A 23,331-nucleotide genomic window follows, 5' to 3' on the forward strand; every position below is an offset into this window, starting at 1 on the left:
TGTACATGGTGCTCTACCCACTGCGTCACAAAGCCGACACAGAATGGGACGCTACGAACGCGCCTTATATAGTTGACTCATTCAAATTACTGCTGACGAGCGCTCTCTCGTCAGCAGTTGCCACAAGTGCAACAACATTAACGTAACGAAAACTACTTAACGTCGTGCGCCCACGGAAATGCTCTGCATTTGATCGTGCCCCTCGCGAGGGGGATGTTTCACTGCGTCTTCTCTCGGTCGCGGGACCCGTGGCGCCATCTGGCGGAGGCGCGGCACAACTCGTAGCACTTTGAAAAGATGCGGCGCCAGCCAGCTGTGTGTGCGCGTGCCGCACTTGTACAAATGGCGAGTGCATTTTTCTTTGTCTTGTACCACACCCACTCCTGCTCGGACCATTCTTGGCCTGCAGTATTTTCTTAATAAATAAATAAAACAACAAATAAACGAACAAATAAATAAATCAATAAATTTCAATCTTCCCCGTCTTCAGTAGATATAAAGGGTGTTTCTGAGAAGACAAAGTAATTAAAAAAAGATTGCCTTTCGGAGGTAAAATTGTTTTTTTTTTAAAGCAGCGTATATACATGTTCAATAAGTCGCAATAAACCATTTGTTAGTTGCGCTTCGTCGTGTTACGTTTTTTTTTTCTGAAACCTGTTGCTACTGTCCCACGTTTGAGCACTTCACACCCCACCTAATTCCGTTGAATGCATTCAGAGCTGTGCTCCCCTATGTATTTCTTGTCACGGCAATTTTATATGACTTAGTCTCGGTTTGTGAATTTGTCTCATTTTTAAAAAAAGCCTATATATATTTGCTTTGCAGATATTTGCAGACGTTTTTTTCTGTTTTTTTTTCTTTAATCTGCATGTCAGTATGAATACCCGGGGAAGGCGGCGCACTACAGGCTTAGTAGGTGCTACTACAAATAATCCAAGGACGCTGATGCATCGCCTTTCAAGGGACTCTGCAACACCCCCCATAAAGGCTTTCACGCTTTCCTTCGCCTCAGGAAGCACTGTGAAAGCTGTAGTTATCGCCAGCATGGAGCGACTCTGCGTGATTTCCTCGTCGCAGCGAATACGCCTTCCGGTTTCATTTTCTATTGCTAAAGATGTCTTCGATTTTCTGCTTTGCTTTTGTGGCAATTTTTTAAGCGGCTACCAAACGCGTTTGTTGCTGCAACTGCAAGCGAACCGGCCAATAGCCGTTACATCGCTCTAATGACGTCATTCGAGCACTCCAACGACGCCAAGACCGGGAAAGAAGGAAAAAACGTGGTTGATCCTTGTTTCATAGGAATCGGTAAAACACGGAAGTGAAAAGTGCCATCACAGGAGCATTTGAATGTTTCTTGTGCATCGATATGAACTCGCATATCGCTATGTATATTTCTTCGGTATTCCACCGTTAGACGCCCGAACATTACATACTGGATTGCTGCACCGCAATGCTCGGTGCAGATCCGGAGCATTGCGTTAACCCGATTGAAACCCCAGGCGCTCGGAAACCGTGCGAACGAAACCGAACGGGTTGTCAGCGACTCGTCTGGTGAAGTCACGGTCCGCTACAGCGAAAGGAGCATGATTTGCGGGTAGGCAGCAGTTTTGTGGGTGTGCTTGGCGAGCGAAGTCCTATTGGTGGGTCGCTTAGGCAAAGGTGGGACCCCATTGGTCCTGCTCCGTGGCATGTACGCTAGACGCTTGCGTTGCGACGAGCAAAGCTTGTGGAACGCGGCGGCGTTCCACAAGCTGAACGGCGTTCCACATAGGCGGTGGACGGGTAAACACACAGCTCTGAACTCCTGAATGAACTCCCTTTTGAATTGAGTCCAGTTTCCAGTTAGTCAAAGAGCTCTCATGGTTCTCGAACCAAGTTCGAGCAGCATCTTCTAAGTAAAAGAAGACATGTCGGAAAGTTTCTTCGTCGTCCCACCTGTTGAAGATGCGGACGCGCTCCAGCTTCTCCAACCATTCTTCGGGGTCTTCAGCGGGGCTCCCCGGAACGATGGCGGTTCCCGGGGCTGCTGCAGGACGATTGGCGACGTTGTTTCTTGCACCATGGTGTTGTTTGCAGCGTTCCTTCTCTTGGGCCCTTCTGGCAGAAGACCGAACTGGGGTAGCAATCCTTGCAGTCGGCGGCTTTCTCTGGTTGGACTGGCTTGGCGGCTTCCAGATGTCGTAGAGAGCATAAAGGCTTAGTACCCCGCACCTCCACCAGATGTCACGAAGCCAGAGACTACGCTAAAGTTCCTGTATATCGCGTAGCGCAAGAGTTGCGCGTCCGATTGCCACATGCCGCGGGTTCCAGTTCAACAGAAAGCCCGCTTTCAGTGCTGCACAGTCAGTTCTACTCAACTGGCATCGGCGGTTGTGGAAGCGGCGGCAGCGGCGGCCGCTCATCTGATAAGCGGTCCAATATCGTGCGCCAGTTTTTAAGTGCGAATGCACTTTATAAGCGACCCCAAACCATCCACCGCCGGCGGCGGCGGCGGCGTCGGCGGCGTCCGCAGTGCTCCTCTATATTTAAAAAAGAAACAGCATCCGGCGCCAGGTTTCGATCCGAGGACTTTGCGGCCGCAGCGCGACGCGCTACCGACTAAGCCACGGAAGCCACGCTGATATCAGTGTGAGTAACGCGCCTTATATCTTTAACGCATTCAAACTACGTCGTCAGCGGCGTGCGTTGGCGACTCAGCGGCGTTATAGCGGCTTGATAACTGCGTGGTGTACACGTGATACTACAAACCCGATGGAAGAGATGGAAGAGAAGGCGGCGAGGCGGTGGGCTGCGGGGGCCGAGCGCAAGCGCCGCAAGCGGGCCGACAACCGTGCATTCGCACTTTCACATTCTCCCCCTCGGGGAAATGCGGGGGAATTTTGCCCGACCGCTCCTCCTCTGGCGCGGCGTCCCGGTGGCCGCTTTTTCACGCGAGAAGGGTGGCTTTCCCGCACGACCTGGAACTCAAGATGGCGGATAGACGCGCAACTCTGCTCCCCTAGGGGAGCTATATACAGGAACTCTATAGACTACGCAGTTGTCTTGAAGGAAACCACATTTATTGGAGCGAACGTGTGCTCCCCTAACAACTCAAAGAATACACAGGCGGCGAAGCAGCAGTCAACAAAGTGACGTGTGCGAGCGAGCGTCGGAGATGGAATGCCGCGGCGTCTGCTCTGCAGGCTTTTATCTTTCGGCGCAAGTGTTTCTAGAACCGTCGATTCACATCCAGAACATTGTAGATCACAGAAGATTATTCTGGGCTAGCGACGTTAGGGCGAAACAGTCTGCTTATCTGAATGTGATAGCACGTGCGGCATAAAAATAAAGAATGGAAGACGCGCTTTGCAGGAACCCAGGTAACACAGCCGAGCGTGGCCTGGCAGTAAAAACAAACAATAAACAAACAAACCCATACATGGTTCGCGGAAATATTGTGATACCCTTCACAATGGGGGGGGGGGGGGGGGGGAGAGGTGAGAGGTCTCTGCCCTAATTAGGAATTATGTTGAGAAAAATTTCACCATCTTCCCGCAGGGGAACCCTGAGTATAATATGCGAAGCAGCCATGGGGTCTACTCAAGTTCCCATTAGTTTTCAGTTCGATCACCGCGTTGCGGGAGGAGAATGAGGGGAGCGGAGCGCGCGCGCGCTCGTCATTTCTACCGCGGAGCTACAGTGGCGCCCCCAACGGAGTATGCAGCGGCTACCATCGCGTCTCTAACCCTAAGCTGCTTCGCATTATCGCGCGCGGAGCAACAGGTGTTGCCATTTGTTGCGCAATCCCGGAGAGGAGAGGAGGAATGCTGGAGAGGAGAGGAGCGTCGGAGAGGAGAGGAGGAATGCCTCGCATACTACCATGGAGGATGCATACTACTCAGTGTTCCCCTACGGGAAGATGACGACGGTGGTTGAACGCGAAGCTATCTCGTGATGGATTGTTTGGTTGGCCAATCCCTAGGTGCATCCTGCCACAATCATCATCAGTGGTGCCTGGCCAAGCATGCGCAGTGGGGGTGCGGACGGCGGACAACAACGAGGGAGGTAGGGACACAGCCCCGATTATGAGATGCTTCGCATCTAAAAAAAGCCGCACACACTCTGTACTCAGAGCTAAGGACGCGTGGACAGCCAGTGGCCGAGAAGCCAAAGGCTATCGTCCCAGTCCGACGCCACACCCCGACCCTAGCACGTTGAGCCGGAGCAGTGGAGGTAGCCCGTGGCCTTTTGAAACGAAAAAAAAAAAATGCCATCCAATTTTCTTTTTTGGTTTATGTCGTCTTTAAAAAGCGTTTTTTTTTTCGACCTCCTCTCTTTCTCTTTCTTTTAACGCGCACCGCTTATCAGCGAGCTGTGACCGATGGCCCCAGGTAGCCCACCGACTAGGCGCCATTTGTGAAGAGGAGCGCGTGTTTATGGCGCCTGGCCAAGGAGCGCTACTCGTGAAGAGGAGGAGGCAGAAGAAGAGCGGCGGCCGTTGAAGGCGCGCACTGCGCGTTCCAGCACGACTAGCTGTGCAACCATGAGCGACGACTACTACCACATCCTCGAGGTAGGCCGCAACGCCACGAAGGATGAGATCCGGCAGGCCTACCGGCGGCTCGCCCTCAAGCTGCACCCGGACAAGAACCCCCAGGGCCGGGACGTGGCCGAGGCGCGCTTCAAGCTCGTCTCCGAGGCGTACGACGTGCTGTCGAACGAGGACAAGCGCCTCCAGTACGACCAGCATGGCAGCAGCGCCTTCAGCGCCCCGCAGCCGGAGGCCGAGGAGGACCAGGGGTGCCCCATCAAGGGCGGCGCGTACGCGTTCACCTTCCGCGATCCCGAGGAGCTGTTCCGCGACTTCTTCCGCAAGGCGGGCAGCACGCTCTTGGAGGAGCTGTTCGGCGAAGGCGGGGCGCAGCCGAAGCGCGGCGCCACCATCCTGACTGGCGGCCGGCCCTTCAGCCAACAGAGCTTTGACGGCAGCGAACGCTCTGGCTTCCTGTACCACGCCGACGACGTGCTGTTCGCCGCGCACGTTCCGGGGGGCATGGGCGTCATGCCGGGGCTCATGGGGACGCCCACGCAGCAGATGTCGTCCACGTGGTACGAAGGCAGCAAGCGCATCGAGACGCACACCATCCTCGACGAGGCCGGCAAGAGGGTGCTGCGCTACGAGGACGGCGTGCCCGTGTCGTTCGAGGTCAAGGGCAAGGTGTACTCGGTCACTCGCGCAGGAGCCTCCGGCTCGGCCGCCTCCAGCTCTCACTCCATGGCCGTGCTGGAGCGCCTGGACAGCGACGCCAGCTGCCCGTTCACCAGGCGAGCGACGGTGCAAAGCACCGCAGGCCCCGCCTCCGATGGTCGGCAAAAGGAACCCAGATCGGCGGTAGGGGCACGCAGGGCACCGAAGAAGGGCCGCTCCACCAAGCCAAGGGAACCTGCCGGCAAACCCGCCCTCACGTTCGTCCCTGAAGAGACCCTTGCCACGTCTCCCAAGCCGCCACCCAAGAAGTAGCCACGCCATCGATTATTTTGTGGCGATCCATCTCTGCCCAAAAAAGAACACAATACTGGCTGGTGCTGGCGTGTTTTGCGCACGTTCTAATTTCTCTGTTGAGGATTCTATGCTGAGGCTCATCGGCACGAGCCCGCTGTACGCGTTGCTTTGAATCTGCACCTAAAACCGACGCTGCCCGGTATTTCGGGATCGCAACAAAATATAAGTGATAGACGGCGGCAGTCGTTTTATGTTTTAAATCAAGTGTAAATGGCATTGCAACGCGTGAAACTAGTTTTCCGTGAGAGATACGTTAGTCACAGCGGTCGCGTGAAAAAGTTTGATTGCATCAGAACAAAATCTGGTTCCATGTAAGGTCCAGTTAAAAATGGTGATCCACATATTTTATTCGGATCGGAACGAAAAATAACTGGAACGAGATAAACAATTGGATCTTACCTAGAACCGTCCACTTGTTTTGTTCATGTTTGTGGTTTTTATCTGGAACTAAATAAAAAGGCGGAGGCACTGTCAGGAGGATCCAGTTACTGTTCCACTTATGTTCCAGTTAATATTTGGGGAGAGTGAGTTTGTATATTTTTGTTAGTGTCTTGTACCACATAACTCGTGCGCTGCATTCAAGTATACACAGTTTCTTGCACCAACTGAAACGATGAACCGCATATATATTTGGCGCTTTTGGGCCGAAGATGCACCGGCGCCTATGAAATACACGCACACACCGCATTAAAATTTCATCTATGAAGCTGCCGACATCTATGAAACTACCTTGCAGCAGTTCTCTTTTATAATGCGGCTAAGGCGTATTTTAACAAGAAAGTGTTTTATGCCGGGGTGCAGCAAGACCTCACCGACGTCATATCCATCACGGAAATGGCATCACCAGAAAAAGTTCCATTGCGTGGCGGAGCTAGGATTCGAGCCCATGCACGATCACTCTGGCCGCAACTGGAGGTGTGAAACGCTCTGCCAGCTGGGCTATGCACTATTTCTTTCCTTCTTTAATGCATGGAAAATTTAGACACACTCCCGATCACACGTAACGACTAAAAGACGATACAAAAGCTAACAGGCATCGGTGAAGAAGCACACAGTTCAACTCCGTTTTGCGTCCTTCAAAACTCAGGCAAGCAGATGTACACGCATTCAAAAGATTCAACCAGACCGGTGGATCATTCTGCGCCGCATAAACACTCCTCACTAACGCAGCCAGCTGACGAAAAATGGTCTTAGTTGGCCTGGGGGATTCCGCATGCCTTTCAGTCATGCGGCACTGCCACAAGCTATACAAACCCAGCACTACAAATACGTCATAAGGTACCCAATGAACACCATGAAAAGGCAGGAACCGATTGGTGTAAGGAGCAATTTCAATGTCTTTCTTGAGAGTCCGCTGCAAAACGTCCCAGAATAACACAGCTTCACGGCACAACACAAAACAATGTTCAATTGCCTCCGGTTGATTCCATATGCGACGATTGTCCGACCAAGGAATAGACATTCCCTTTTCGCGCTGCCATGTCTTTACTGGGAGTGTGGAAGAATGAACCTTGAAAAAAAAAAGTTTTTTGCATTTGGCGGAACACACATACTCATTACACGTTTTAAAACATTGCTTCTATGGTGGCCTAGGTAAGGCTGGCGATAAATAGGCACCGGGAAGAGACTTTCAATTAGAGTGCTCGTCATAGTTTTCCTTGACATACTGAACAGATATTCCAAGGAGAACCGCGCGGTAAGAAAGTTAAAAGATTCTACAACCTTCTTTAGAAATCCCCATGGAGGCTTCGTGTTACCTTCGCCCGTACATATAAGCAAAAAAGACAAATTGAAACATGTGCTGCTGAAGTACGGTTAGTAAAAGTGGGTGATCAACCAATTCGTAGAAGAAAAAGCGGGACACAAGTTGGTGCACAAAAAAATGCATAAGCCCAACACCTACAGCCTTTATAGGAAGAAACAAGTTGTCCCTGCGCATAGGTTCCCCTTGAGAACCCCACACAAATGTTGCAAAGCTCTATGTAGAGCCTGAACTTTTGGTCGCGCACACTGAAGCACTTGTAGCACATAAAGGAGCTTTGTAGCAAGGAATACATTACACACCGGGCTATGAACTCATGCCTGTATAGGCCTACGAACGCGCCTTATATCATTCCTTTGAGATGGTGCTGCCGTCTAGGAGAGGTGAAGCGAAGTAGCACGTCATGACGTTAATGAGTGCCGATAGTTGGAGCTTTGATAGAGCAGCGTATACGAGCGTAAGTTGCGGTGTTTATCCGCCCGCCATGCTGCCGGTGTGATGGGACCGTGCTCGGTGGACACCGTGGCCCTGTGTAAGAAGACTATTGCATTATAGCAGGACGGCAACGACGCCGACTGGCTAATGTCGCTCTCCTGACTGCTTTGGTGCGACGAGAGACACGGCACAGGGAAGCGGAATGCGTTCACGCATTCACAGTCCAAGCTACAAACTCTGCCTCTTGCGTTACACAATCTGAGCTCGACGCAACGCAAGCGTCTGCCCACAGAGTTCATCGTCTGCCGTACACGCCACGAAGCAGGACCGAAGTGGTCGCACCTTTGCCGAAGCGACCCACTAGCAGGACGCCGCACACCAAGCACACCCACAAGGCTGCTGCCGACCCGCAAACCATGCTCCTTTCGCTGTAGCGGACCGTGACTTCACCAAACAAATCGCTGACTACCCGTTAAGTCTCGTTGGCACGGTTTGCGAGCGCCGGGGATTTCAATCGGATTTACGCAATGCTCCAGCACGTGTAACCCAATGGTGTCTAATGTTTATGCGCCTAATTGTGCCACACCGACGAATTATAAATAGTGATGCGCAAGTTCATATAGATGCACAGTAAGCATTTAACTGCTCCTGTGAAGGCACATTTCACGTTCGTGTTTTACCAATTCCTTTGAAAGAGGGATCAACCACATTTAAGGGCGCAGCCCTTTGGCGGCCGTCTCTGGGCTGATCCGCGTCGCCGTCGTAACCGCGTAAACGATGGCAACACCGACGAGTGAAAAAAGCGAACGATGAAAGAAAGCAAAGGAGGAGAGTGTCGCGAAATTTGGAGGGGAGGGCGGTTCGCCATGGCGGCGCAAGCCAGCGCTCGCCGAAAGTGTGCGGTGGGAGAGGGGAGGGGGCCGTATGCTGTGCCCGCACGAGACACTCGACGGCGCGGCGCTTGGCGAAAACGTTAGGGAGGTGTGCGCGTGACTATGATGTGCGTTCGCTTAAGACGCAGCTCGCGGTTCCTTCCTGAGACGCACTTCGCGCCGCCGACGCAGAGGCTCATCATCGCAGCCGTCGAGAGCGAGTGAGTACTGCCTCAGAGCACTGCTGCTGCGCCAAAATATCGAATTAGGAAGTGTAATAATCGCCAGCCATGTTTTAGTGATGTCCTTTCACCGAAAACGAAATCCCACTTCTATACCAACAACGTGCAAAGCATTAAAAGGCGCGAGAGAACGATTTCATAGGGAAAAGAAGGAATTCCAGGAACCCCTTTCCAGGTTGTCTGCAGCGCTCAAAACGCTTTCGCAAACATCGTCTTTTGCTAATTTGAGGCTTACAGTACAAAATCACCAATGACTTGGATTCGAGAAGGACTAAACGTCTTCTGTTTCCTCCTCTGCCGTTCGAACGAAGCCCTAAATGCTTTAAAGCTCGACAATTCGTGGCGCTTTTTTGAGCACCTTCATAACGGAATAGTTGTTGCAGAATGTTTGTTGTGCATTTGGCTCACAAAACATCGCAAAAACGGCGGTTTTTGCTCAACGCTCAGCCAGCAACTGGCCGTGGTGTAGTACGTGCACAGTTATAAGTGCTTTATAGGAATGGCTACAGCCTGCGGGGAAATAGGTACTTAGTCCACGTTATTTATGCCATGATGCAGATATGTTAACCGACTGCGTCGCATTTTACACTGCACGCAGCAAGCTACGCATGCAGGTATATGCTTGAAGCTCATTTGCAGTTTTAGTCTTGTGCAGGCTATTTCCCCAAGCGTAATCAAAAGCATTTCTGCAGGAAACGGTTGACTGTGTGCCATTCAGAAGGAGAACGAAACAAAACTTGGAGAACTAAATCTACCACACGATATCTGACTTACATTCTACGTATTGTTACTGAAATAGCATTCTTATTACAAATTATGCATTGCCATATCGGAAAAATCCGCAGTGTCACCTTACTTTATGTTGTTCCTTGTCATAGTAAATGAAGTTCACCGAATCATCCACCTTCTCCTGCTACTCCCCCGGTTGCTGTTTTCCTGCAATGTTAGTGTTCAGGAGGAAAAACCGCTGGGAAACGGGCCGGTGTATTGTTACTCGCTAATTAGCTGTGTCACATTTGCCCTTCACTATACGGAAGTAGTTTTATATACCCTATTTACTCGCATAATGATCGCACTCGCGTAATGATCGCACCCTTGAAGTTTGTCGTCAAAATTGGATGTTTCTTTTTTAAAACTCCCGCGAAATGAACGCATCCTGAACTTGCCGCGGCAGTGTGTCGTATGTGTGCCAAATCTAGCTGACGATGGTCGTGCTTACCTTTGTGTCCTTCCCTTTCAAAGCGGACATGGCTACGTTATTGCCGCAGACGTGCCGATATCACCGATATCGGCAAGCATGCATTCAATATTGATGAAGAAGAAACTCATTAAAGGCACATAATGTACTCACAAGACAAAGAAAAAAATGCGCTCAGCTTGTTGCATCGGCGCCATGTCTGTTTTGATGTCCCGCACTGTGTGACAGCGGCAGCCACTTATTGGTCACCCTGTTATCACCTCGCAACAAACTCGTTCTGGCGCGTTTCGTAAGTCATGAAAACTGCATTACGCGTCACTTTGCAAAGCGGCTGGCGGCGGTGTGCGGAGTTTTTATTATGTTATCATTTATTATTTTTATTATGTTCATGAGACCTATCGTAAAAATTTTGACCCGCAACTTGCTTGCCTTTTCTGTGCTCAAAAGTTTTTCGCGAAAAATTTCGCGAAAAATTTACCGCGCGTAATGAGCGCACTCCTAAATTTGCATCACTTTTTTTTTTTTGAAAAAAAGTGCTATCAATACGCGAGTAAATACGGTAACGTGGGTATCAAAGAACGTCGCAATATATTTTAATGGCTATGGAAAGGCTTGTTGTCAAGAAAACGCAGCCAACGAAGCAGGGTCCTTTTCTGTTCATTGCAAACAGCTACGCAGAAAAGCTGACATCATAAGCTGTGCACAGATAACGCTCTCACGGCCAGCGGCGAGAAACAACTGTCGCCAAAACTAGCGTCTTATAGCGGCTGATCTCTTTGTTTCAGCCTCAGCGGCACGTAGACGACGGCTTACGGGTATACTCCTTTTTTAGGCAGCAAATAAAAGCGATCAAAGATACCGAGTTTGTGTGAGCTCTTCCGAGGACTGGCCAGTGGATACGGCGCGCATCGCCCAATCCACGGAAGAAGTTGGCCGAAACCGTTACAAAACGACCGCCACTCTAATAGCGCATGCCATGCGCATGCGCCGGCAGCCGCACGGCAGAGCTGTTTGCGTTGACACACGGGATGGGCGCCAGACAGCGCCCACAGGGCGACACGGAGCCCGCGACACCCAGCGCCCCCTTCGGCAGATATGCGCAACACTGGGTCGGTTACCGCAAGCCGGTATGCTGCTGGCGCGGGTGCGCTCATCTTTTTGCAGCGCGGGTGAAGCATATTAGTCGCCCCTTTTGGGCTTAAAACGAAGTAAGAGATTGTAAAGTAATCCTGTCACATAGTGCATGTGAATGAAGAAGGATTTTTTCGGTTGAACTCGCGTATAGGAAGGCATATAAAGGCCGCATAGGAGTGGCCAGAAGAGCAACACTTGTACAGCCTGCCTGCGGGGCAAAACGTTCTCAAGATCAGCATATTTCGCTTCAAAAGAAAACGTAATTTAGATTGTTCAATCCACAAAAGAGGAGGCTTTGTCTGCAAATAAATCGGACGTTGCGCGATGTTTCCGCGCAGGGTATTCCATCCATGTGAGTGCGCTTGCATACGATTGCAGAACTACTAACTGGACCACATGGGAGTTACATGTACAGTGCTCACGGATTGAAACGCGACACCGCGAGCGCGCGGCCGCCGGTACATGCAGCGTCGCCCGCGGACGCCCGCGGAAGCTAGGCGTTGCACTTTGGCACACCGCGAAGATGAGAGCGTCATCCTCGCGGTGTGCCAAAGTGCAACGCCTAGCTTCTGCGGGCGTCCACGGGCGACGCTGCATGTCATCTTCGCGGTGTGCCAAAGTGCAACCAACGCCTAGCTTCCGCGGGCGTCCGCGGGCGACGCTGCATGTACCGGCGGCCGCGCGCTCGCGGTGTCGCGTTTCAATCCGTGAGCACTGTAGGTCTTTGATCCGAATATGATGCTCCATACACGTAACAGTATGAAATTCACGTTTGTTGGGGAGGTTAATCAGTGAAAGTGCGGAGTGCGGAAGTGCGGAGGTTAATCAGTGCCCGCTTTGCCGAGAAACTTTTGGGCTTCCAGTTGTAGCCCAGTACGCTAGTTGCGTATACATGTAAACACGCCCCGAAAAAAAGAAACTCTTCACGAAAAGGCTATCACAAGAAATTCCTTTGGGCAGGGATGGGATGGGGGAAAGCGTAAGCATAACATCTAATAGGCGTATCGGAATAAATTACGGAATATTCATATTCGTTTTTTTTTTTCCTCCACGCCAACGGGTTCGGCAGGAGAACTCCGTTAGGAAGGAATAGTAGCGCTTTTATTACCGTCAACACCTTCGCAACAAAAGTCACGGGAGAAAAATTTAGTTCCCTGAGTACACTCCTCACTGGTCCAGAGTGACCGCAATCACAACGGATGGGATAAATAAAGTTTGTCCTCCTCCTCCTACTCCCCGAACGCGAAATTTCTTTTCCTGTGTACGTATTGTTCCAACTTTTATTGCGGCACGTCTTAGCTCTATTTTTCTTCGCTTTTCAGTGGCTTAGACAACAATTTCACTGTTTCTTATTGCAAGAAGAGACGATGATTTTATGCTATCCAAAAGCTCGCGAAACATTTGGAAACGTTAACACCTATAAGTTTCCGCGCCCCATATGTGGTTATATGGATTTAAGACTACGGTGTAAGCACGCCGAATATTAGGTGAAGCAGAGTAGAACCGCTGGGTGATAAGACTACAATGCAATAACTGTGTTTGGAGGCCCTCTTTGTTACCAAATTTAAAGCGCACTTATGTGTATTGACCGCCTGCTAACCAGCCTACTAACAAGCTGATCGTACACCATGGCAGCATGTACTAATCCGCTCGCTTAATGTGGGCTTTTCAAGATTCAGTAACCATGCTTGGTATCTGCGAAAAAAAGAAGAGAGAAGAAGAATCCGCGGGAGAATGCAAAGCCTTGAACATATATGCTTCCCAGTTGTGTTAGCAAACGGCTCGGCAGCGAGGCGACAGCATTTTATCAGAGCCCCGTTTTCTTTGGAGGCTACCCCCAACTATATAGCATTTTGCATGACTTTGTTGCACTATGTAGTACATATACGCGCAAATAAAGTTATAACACATGTTATAACAAGTTGCGTTCACTGGCGCTGAAGGTGGTCGGCGCGGCGGGACCGACCCAGAGTTGCGCGTTCTGTCGCGGCTGGCGCTGCGCTCGCGCGGCCAACTTCTCCGTCCGGAGCCTATAGAGTTTCATACTTTCGTGTGCAACTCTATGGGTCTATTCGATTCAGCCTGCACCTTTTGAACCAGTTCACAGCGGTGCAAAGCGGGTTCCGCCATCCGCGGAACCAGACCAGCACATTTTTCGTCTGCTTCTGCACCTCCTCGAACGGCGCGGTTCAGGTGCCGCGAGCTGCACCGCTGAAACGAACGGCGAAGTGCGGCACCGCCTGAACTGGTTCACGCGGTGCAGGTGAAACGAATAGACCCTATGATACACGCGGTACAGTGGACTGCAACGGGTACAACGACAACGAGTGAAAAACGGGACTGCGTCGACACTTTCAACGACAGCAGCGCCCCTACCGCTCAACGTTTACTCCGCTAGCTTTACGTTCTTCCGTATGCAACGCCACCAGTGGCGCTCCCTAGCGGTTTTTTCTGTTGCTGGCGTGATATGCGTCTGATATTTACTAAAGAAATTGTAGGTCACGCTGGCGGGAACCGTTACAAGTTTGGTTGCGGCGCGAAGCTACGGATTTCTTTATATCTGCGGTCTGTATTTACTGTTCGACGAAGTGAATTTTTGCCGGAGGCACGAAAAAGGTCGGTGCTGCTTATTTATGCGCTACTAACGGTTGTTGTTCAGTGACATCATTACTCACTGCATCCGATAAACATACCGCTTCGCTGCCCTTTGTTCGTGTGTCGTCCATGCTTATGGTCACAGCGTATAAATTTTGACTTGCAGGCGTAATTCACCTGAGCTTGCGTGTTCGTGGGTCAGAGTCGGCTGGACATTCTGACTACGTACGTTAGGCACTGCTATTTATAAAGTTGCTGGTGCGCGCGTTTCTCGAGTATGCATGTCGCTTACGGTGTGGTGTTGCTTAGTTGTATATTGACGGTTGCTGTACCTGTCGCCGGTAGTGAATCTTCTCGGGTTTGTCGCTCGCAATCGTCTCGCACTCACACGCTGAACAACTTCCGTTGTCAGAGTCTCCATCCTTAGACCTAAACTTCTGTGTAAATTGCGGCGTTGTGTTAGTCTGCTGAGTAGCATAAATTTACTGTGCTAGTCAAAACAGGAATCTTCGACCTTGCCCGCGCTCTCGAAACGTATAATGCACCGAGGAGAGCGTGAGAGGTAGACGCTATTCCACGTGCGTTCAATGCGTTAGCGGCCGCACTGCTTACGTTCACCTGTGCTCCACGTTTTGTTCCTTGTTGTTCCACGTTTCTTCAAATGCCTTTGAACCATTCAGATGTTCTATTTACATTTGTCTTAGTTTGCTCCCTGACGTGTAGAGAAATGGAAGGGACAGTGGTTGTCTTAGCAGTAGCGTAGTGACGTTTTCTCTCGTGGAGTGGAAGAAAGGTGGAAACACACAGCGGGCATCTTTATTTAAGAGGTACTGCAGGCGGTTTTTCACCGTCCTAGCAGGAGAGGGTTACATCATGTTTATAACACAAATGTCAAACCTTTCACATGTAGCATGCACGCACTCGGTAGGCAGTGAATTCCACTAGTCCACGGTTCGTACAAAAAATGAGTACTTAAATCTGTTATTTTTAGGAACATATGGTCTAACATTTTTTAGTGATTTAACCTTGCTGATCGCTGCGGAGGTGGCAGAAGATACAAATCTTTGTTTAAGCCGGATTCGTTATGATACATTTTATAAAAAAAAGTTTAACCTTGGTTTCAAGGTTTCAAAAGTTTAACCTTGGTTTCAACGCCTGGTTTCAAGCGATTCAAGCCCACATTTCCTTATTTCAGAAACTGATGAGAGGCGCCTGAAGTCGGAAAAAATAAATCTGGCGCTTAGTCGCTGGATTCTCTCGTTTCTCTATATCTTTCTTTCGCAGACACACTATTGACGCGTATTCCATCACTGGTCGGATTAATGTTTTGTAGGCTGAAAGTTTTACTGAACAATCACACGCCCCGAGTTTCCTCCGCAAGAAACACAGCAGAAGATGCGCTGCCGTTTTTATGCTACCAATGTCAGTGGTAACCTTAGACTTCAAAATAATTGCCAATAACACCTACGTGCTTACTATTAGTAGTTCTTACATCACGAAGTGCGTTTAAAAATAATTAGCCGTTCCTGCAATTTTATGCAGTCAATGATGGTGTTAGCCCGAGAGCCGGAATAATTTTCAAAGACGCTTAGGTGAAAATTTGTTGCATCAGGATGCGCACCAGCCATTAATCTGTTCGTCGTCCTAATCCTTTTCTGTGCTTCCTCGAACTGAGAAAATATGCTGCGAGAGGAAATTGCTCCATTCTGTATTCGATCTCCATAACCTGCCCGGAAACAGACTTTGGCTCACTCTCCACTGATAGCTTGTGACAAATGTTTTTGTTTGTATGCAAAATAGAAATGAAAACGAAATATTTTATTTCCCTGTATACATGAACCGGTGAAGTCATGGCTGTGGCATTCACTGTCGCTGAAAACATCTTTGGCATGCTGAGGGGTCGTTGTGGCGAGTGTGGCGGATTATGATTGCATTGTTGAGCTCATATAAGCCACAAAAGAGTGCCTCTTGAGTGGTGCATATTTTGCAGATATTCACCACTTCGCATGGAGAAATCAAAGATGAGCCTGAAGTATGTTTATATAGATTTTTTTTTATGTCAAAGTGTTCAGAAAGAAAACATTACCAGGGTTCATGCTGCAAAAAAAAAAAAATCCAGTTTCGTTCAACGAATCAGGCATTGTTCGATATTTTGTAGTGCTCCCTGCTTAAAGAGCAGCATACATTTATTCTGTGATATTTTTGTACTTATTGTTTTCTACAAAAGGGCGAACAGATTCTCAAAGAAATGTAACAAAGAATGCATATTGCCATTTTCATCGTATTTGAACCCCTTCCTGGATGTGGATGTTCACAACAAGGCAACACATGAAAGCTCTTGTACCGGATGACATCATTGCATTCCATGAGTACGCACTGCCAGTTGTGAAACTTTTATGGTGCGTTTTTAGGTATTAGGTAGTTGCATTATAAATAATGGTTTCGTAACATCTTTTCAGTGACAACGTGACCTGTAGTTCAAGGTGGCAGTAGGAGCTTTAAAGAAAACCTGGGCAAAACTTTTCTGGAAATGACGTTGAGACCGCCTTGGCAGAAACACACAGATCTCAATTTTGGTTGGGTAAGTTTACATTTTATTCCTGCGGGACTCAATTTGTGGAATTGTTCATCGTAGTAAAATTTCACTGTTCAGAATTAATTGGGAACTGCGATATTGGACATCGCGTTCACATTCATCCTGCTTCAGATGCTGCAACAGGTGGTCAAAAAGCCCATAATTTTGCATCTACGTTTTCCAAATATTTGGCTCTTACACATTGAGAGTTGCTGCTGTGATATGAGGGCACCGCAGAAACGCCCAATGTGGTTGCTGCCGCAACAATACGGTGGCAACTGAAGATTGAAATCTCCCGCTTTTCATACTCCTGTGGTACGAATAATAGAGTGTTTTGGGATAGCGTGCGCAGCCGTGCGCAAACAGCGAACGCCATTTCTTGGCGTCGTTCGCACTGCGCATGCGCCGTACGCGTGGCCAATTTTGCGTTTAGCGGACGGAAGACGAGCGGACGCTATTTCAGCGAAATAGCGTGCGTACGCGAGGCGGCTTGTGTTTCTCCTTGTTTCCAACATGGCGGCAAGTAACGTGACGACCGTCCATGGTTCCGCTCTTCTGTGGACACTAATTTGCCTCTGGTGAACCAAGATCATTACTCCTGTGCTTTTAAATACGCCGCGTGGTTTGCACGTCACCCTCGCGCAGCGCTGTATCGCTGTGTCAGCGCCGACTGCCCGAACGAAGCTTTTCAGCCAAGCCGGCCGGCGACCGAAGCCGTGTGTGTGTGCTGTCGACGCATTCGATTCGCGATGAAATGCGACGTTATGCGACGTTATGCGCGCCAGAGTTAGAGGGGCACTGACACAAAAATTTTGCATCTTGTTTTTTTTTTTTGTTGTTGTTGTTGTTGCGATAAGTAGCTAGTGACCTATATCACCTGTACAAACCTCATTTGCTTCAGCGTGCGGCGGTTGTTTAAATAGAGGCATTTTCAATGCGGCAGTCGCAGTTTCGGTTTCAGCGGGTGCCGTTAAACGATGGATTTTGTGTGAACAAAGCTGACCACGTGACCGTCGGAGGGATATCACCGAGCAGAGCTGCCGCAGCACTGTCGAATCCGCATCGCCGGCAGTTTCTGCGAATGCCCCCACGTACTGATCTCGTGATCCGCTTAATTAAAAAGCGTCAGTGGACTTGACGCAGGCGCTGCGAGTGCAAATGCTACCGCGGCTAAAGAACGACGCGCGACGCTCGAGACAGTGGGTGGCAAGACGCGCGCTGGGAGCAGCCGGCCGGTCTGCCTACAGGTCCGCCTACAGATGTGTTCGGCCAGAGTCCTTGCTTTAAAGCATTGAAGGACTCTGGTTCGGCTTAGCACTGCGGCGTATATTCGATTGCCGCTCTCGCAAGAGGTGCAGATGACAATTTTTAATGCAACCCGCCATCGTACCATTAACTCCTTTCTCATATAAGCTGCCATGGTTGGGACTTGGGTACAATTTCGTGAAGCGGTAACAAGCTATCACTTCAGCTACCTGCGCCGACCTGCGCCACTTCGCGGCCGTGGCCGCCGCCTGCACAGCGACCGTGCGGCTCGTTCAGTGCATTACGTGTCTCCGGCGCATTTTCGCGTCCAATGTAAATAAAGAGTAATAAAAACAGAGTGCCTGGAATCTCTGTAGAACTTTGGTCGCGGCCAGCAGCCCGATGAGCCGACGAAATCACGGCACCTCCACCACCAACGATCGGGTCGTTCGTTATTGAGAGCAGAAGCTTCGCCCTCCGATGGGAGCGGCGAGCCGGGCGAGCCGTCGAAAAACGCCGGCTGTGCGCAAGTGGCAAACAAAAACTAGTGACATGTTTGGATGTTGTTTATTTACAAAATATCCTCGGGGTGTCGATTGCGCGTGGTCCTCTGCTGGCTGCACGGTTGCGTTTCGCACACTTTAAAATTGATTTTAAATATGTTCTAGGCTGTATTCGCCGCTGATATTTTGCAGATGTATGTGTGTTCACACCAATCTATCTCTGAAGTTATTTCACCTTCAAAATTTTGTGTCAGTACCCCTTTAAGTAACTTGTTCGTCTCCGCAAACCGCGAGAGGTGATTGCAGAATTTACGACGGACAGGAGGCAACCGATCGCCATTTAATTGCGGTTAACACTCGCAACGCATGCTGTGACGTTGTGTTCGTTCGAAACGCAACTCTGGATTGTTTTGAAGTTTAATAAAATGTACGCGTCATTTGGTTCGGGGCCGTTGTAGGTGATTGCACAAAGGTGCAACAAGGCTTCAGTGCTTCCTTTATGGAGTGTCTCCAGGTAAGAATATTTATGTCATGTTATGGACGTTTTGCATTCAATACAAACTGGAAATCGTTTGTTTGCACTTCGCGTTGTCGTAAAATATCCAGGTACTCCGGCACTCCGCCGGCACATCAGCCGGCGAGTTGTTTCGCAATCCATTCACGAGATGGCGCCGTAAGCTTTAGAGTGTTAGTAGTAAGCGTTAGTAGTATTAACTCTATGGTCGCTACGCAAAACTGATCAGACGTTCTACTAAAACTTCCCCCGCGCTGTTGACTTATCATGAGGCAAAAATTTAGCGTTTAGCGTACGCGAAGGCAACAAACGCTATACCAGAGTCCGAAAAGCATTGACGGACTCTGGCTATACTAAAGCTCGCTAATAATCCCAAATACAGGTGGAGCCATATGCAGCCAGGGCCGGATTAAGGGGGGGGGGGGGCGGCTACGGGGGCTGCAGCCCCGGGCCCCCAGCTGTCAGGGGCCCCGCTCGACCATGTGGAAAAAAAAGTTCTTGAATGTGCTTGCTGCCCGCATCGAAAGTTCAAGGCAGGAGCTTCACCCTCACCTTCACACTGAAGCTCACTCGTCACAGATGGGAAGGAGGGGGGGGTTATGGTTGACAACCTTCAAGTTCATGTCAATTCAATTTAGTTATTCCTACTCCTCGTCGTTGTTTTCCTGAGGTTTCTGAGAAGACGTCTTGGACCAAAAGTCGCGGGTACACAGCTTGACAAGGCAAAAAAAAAAAAAAAAAAAAAAAACAAGGCCCGAGCTAGGCTCCGTTTTTTCCCCGGCACAAATCGTTTCGGTAGTCTTTTCGGTACGCGGACATCTAAGTACGCGGACGTATCGGCGCGCGCACGTTTAGGTTTAAGGAATGTTCAGGCATGCGAATAATGAAATAATTTCTTAAGAACGTTGTAAACTGCGTTGATTGCCAACTTAAGCACTGCAATATATGGGCTCAGATATCTGCGTACACAGCTTCCGCCAGAAATTTCAGTTTATAGCGCTTGACAAGGAAGTTCATTGCGATGACGACCCGTTCCATAAAGCTAGGGGATTAGTTGAATCGCATAAGGGTGACTGATATCGACTCGATATTTCTCGCTGAAGTGGTTCGTTTGTTTGCACTACCTGAAGTGTTCCAGTTTCCAATACACGATCGCGAAAGATCTCAAAATGATAATGCAAAAAATATCGTTTCCATTGCTGTTAGTTTATATCTAACTCTTCCTGTAACAGACTAGCAGACTGAACACTCAGTGAGTGAGTGAGTGAGTGAGTGAGTGAGTGAGTGAGTGAGTGAGTGAGTGAGTGAGTGAGTGAGTGAGTGAGTGAGTGAGTGAGTAAGTGAGTTCAGTGAGTGAGTGAGTGAGTGAGTGAGTGAGTGAGTGAGTGAGTGAGTGAGTGAGTGAGTGAGTGAGTGAGTGAGTGAGTGAGTGAGTGAGTGAGTGAGTGAGTGAGTGAGTGAGTGAGAGAGTGAGTGAGTGAGTGGAGTTATTAAACGGGCAGACTTATCCGTGCGATATGGGCCGGCAATTGCTTCGCCCCAGTGACACCTTTTAAAACTGTCTGTGGCAAATCACCAAGAGTCACAACGGTTTGTGTCCTCCAAAAGTTCAGGAGAACGGGCTGGATGTCTCGCCTAGTGACCGTGCTCTTTTTGGAATAGGATATTGCGCCGAAAGCGGAATGCGGGACGGCTCCCCTTCAAAGTTCTTTAAATAAAGCTGGGTGTTCCATAGCACGCACCGGAGCACATCTTTTGAAATCTGTTCTTATTTAAAGCTGCTTGGCCTCCACTATCGTCAACGGAAGTTGAAATCTTTATCCATCATGTCGATCGAAAGAGACCTAGTCTGACATGACCCCTTTCCTTTACTGTACAGAATGTAACTGTTTATTAAATAGTGAAACCACCATAAGTGATTCTGGGTACATTTTATTGGCACTGTAAGACGGGACTTAAGAAAATGCGCGGGATGAACGCGAGACTTCAACTGAATTGCTTAAAGGGGTACTGACACAACGTTTTGAAGGCGAGATAACCTCGGACATAGATTGGTGTGAACACACATACATCATCTGCAAAGTACCAGCGGCAAATACAGCCCAGAACATATTTAAAATCAATTTTAAAGTGTGCGAAACGCAATCGAGCAGAGCAGCCAGCGGAGGCTCGCGCTATTGACATTCCCAGGATTTGGAGTAAATAAACAACATCCAATACGTCACGAGTTTGTGTCGGCCGCTTCCGCCCTGCCGGCGTTTATCGCCGGCCTCGCCGCTCCAATCGGAGGTCGGCGCTTCTGCTGTCGAGCGTCGCCTGAGGCGATGTCTCAAGCAACGAACGATCCGATCGTTGGCGGCGGAGGTGGCGGAGGCACCGTGATTTCGTTGGCTCATCGGGCAGCTGGCCGCGACCAAAGTTCTACAGCGATTCCAGGCACTCTGTTTTTATTACTTTTTATTTACATTGGACGCGCAAACGCGCCGGAGACACGAAAAGCCCACTGAGCGAGCCTCACGGCCGCTGTGCAGGCGGCGGCCACGGCCGCGAAGTGGCCCAGGCCGGCGCAGGTAGCTCGAGTGATAGCTTGTTACCGCTGCACGAAATGGGAGCCAAGTCCCAAGCATAGCAGCACATATGAGAAAGGAGTTAATGATGCGATGGCGGGTTGCATTAAAAATCGTCATCTGCACCGCTTACGAGAGCGGCAATCGAACATCCGCCGCAGTGTTAAGCCGAACACATCTGTAGGCGGGCCCGTAGGTAGACCGGCCGACTGCTCCCAGCGCGCGTCTTCCCACCCACTGTCTCGAGCGTCGCGCGTCGTTCTCTAGCCGCGGCAGCAATTTGCACTCGCAGCGCCTGCGAGTGCAAAAGCGAGAGGTCGACCCAGACTCGCCTCCGTCGTAGGCCCCGAACTAGACGATAAGCTTCAGCGTGCTTCCGCTGCCAGTGACGACCGAAAGACGACGCGACCGATCGGCAACGAACTATATTGACTACTGTAACTGTTATGCTTCACCTACGGCAGCGCGGGGGTGAGCAGAGGCATTCTGCCCCTATTAAACTGTTGTCTGATGCCATCTCTCGTACTCACCTGTCGCTCTCCAACCGAAAGGGGACCCGTTAATGTGTAACGGCTTGCCGACTATCAAGACCGTCACAGTGGCGCCGTCGGCCGCTGAAAGCTCGACGGCCATGCGCAAACCCGCGCACGAAGCGGACCGCTCCCCAGCCCAAAAAGCGACATTTTTCTGCCTATCCTGCCAATGGCCTCCGATGCCGACTGGCACTACTGCAACAACACGTGCAAGCCGCGGACCCCCCACCAGACATAATAATGGTCCAAGAAACACACCTGGAAAAGAAGCCAACACTCCCCGGATACAGAACGCACGCAACACCTCCCAGTACGAGAACCAGCTCCAAGGGTGCCGCGCAGGGAGTGTGCACGTTCGTCAGGAAGGATCTAACAATCATCCCACACGACCGCTTCCTCGGCTAAGACACCGCCCTAGAGATGTGTGCGACCGAGGTGGTGGTCGGCAAAAAGAAGCAGACAACAGTCTACGCCATTAACGTGTATAGCAATCCACAACACTGAAGTCAACGGTTCAAAGCGATGTTCCACAAGACGTTGCGACAGGTTGGAAACAACCCAACAATAATAGCCGGAGACTTCAACGCACAGCACAAGGAGCTCGGATACGGGCTCACCTCGGCTAAGGGTAAAAAAATTCCCCCGCATTTCCCCGAGGGGGAGAATGTGAAAGTGCGAATGCACGGTTGTCGGCCCGCTTGCGGCGCTTGCGCTCGGCCCCCGCAGCCCACCGCCTCGCCGCCTTCTCTTCCATCTCTTCCATCGGGTTTGTAGTATCACGTGTACACCACGCAGTTATCAAGCCGCTATAACGCCGCTGAGTCGCCAACGCACGCCGCTGACGACGTAGTTTGAATGCGTTAAAGATATAAGGCGCGTCACTAACACTGATATCAGCGTCGCGTCCGTGGCTTGGTCGGTAGAGCGTCGCGCTGCGGCCGCAAAGTCCTCGGATCGAAACCTGGCGCCGGATGCTGTTTCTTTTTTAAATATAGAGGGGCACTGCGGACGCCGCCGCCGCCGCCGCCGGCGGTGGATGGTTTGGGGTCGCTTATAAAGTGCATTCGCACTTAAAATCTGCTCGAGGAAGCCGAAGAGACCGGGTTCGAGCTCATCACAGATCTACAGCAACCGTCCCGCATCGGTACCTACACCGCCCGAGACACCAACCCCGACCTCGCCTTTGTGCGTCTCCCCAGCGGCAAGGCGTCCAAGTGGCGAAACACGGGGCATAGTCTCGGGAGCGACCATTACATCATAGAAGTGGAGGTCCCCATCAGGGGTGCGGACGCAAGGACCAACAAGAATACACACAAGCACAAGTTAACCGATTGGAATGCCTTCCGCCGAATCGACACCGACTCGACCATCGAAGATATCGAGCAATGGACCACGAAGATGGTGGAGGCCAGCAAACAAGTCACAAAGGAGATTGAAACCGACGAACAGATCCATGTCATGGACCCTAAACTGGCCCATATGATCGAGGCCAGAGGATCCCTGCAAAGACGATGGAAGAGACACCGACATCTACGAAGCCTGCGCAAGCGGATAGCGCACCTCGGCCGAGAGATCGAGAAGTACAGTCGCCAGCTATGCACTCAACAATGGCAA

General features: G+C 50.3%; 1 protein-coding gene across 1 annotated transcript; it reads left to right on the plus strand.

Annotated features, from left to right (window-relative positions):
* Positions 1 to 4,432: 4,432 nt before the first annotated feature.
* LOC144173265 (dnaJ homolog subfamily B member 6-like) lies at positions 4,433 to 5,918 on the plus strand. The gene has a single exon (XM_077701751.1). The coding sequence runs from the start codon at positions 4,523 to 4,525 to the stop codon at positions 5,498 to 5,500; it is 978 nt and encodes a 325-aa protein (XP_077557877.1). The 5' UTR covers positions 4,433 to 4,522; the 3' UTR covers positions 5,501 to 5,918.
* The last annotated feature ends 17,413 nt before the right edge of the window (positions 5,919 to 23,331 follow it).

This window comes from Haemaphysalis longicornis, unplaced genomic scaffold (genome assembly GCF_048455015.1).
Source record: "Haemaphysalis longicornis isolate Haplotype H1 unplaced genomic scaffold, Haemaphysalis longicornis Haplotype H1 scaffold_3, whole genome shotgun sequence".
NCBI classification, from domain to species: domain Eukaryota; kingdom Metazoa; phylum Arthropoda; class Arachnida; order Ixodida; family Ixodidae; genus Haemaphysalis; species Haemaphysalis longicornis.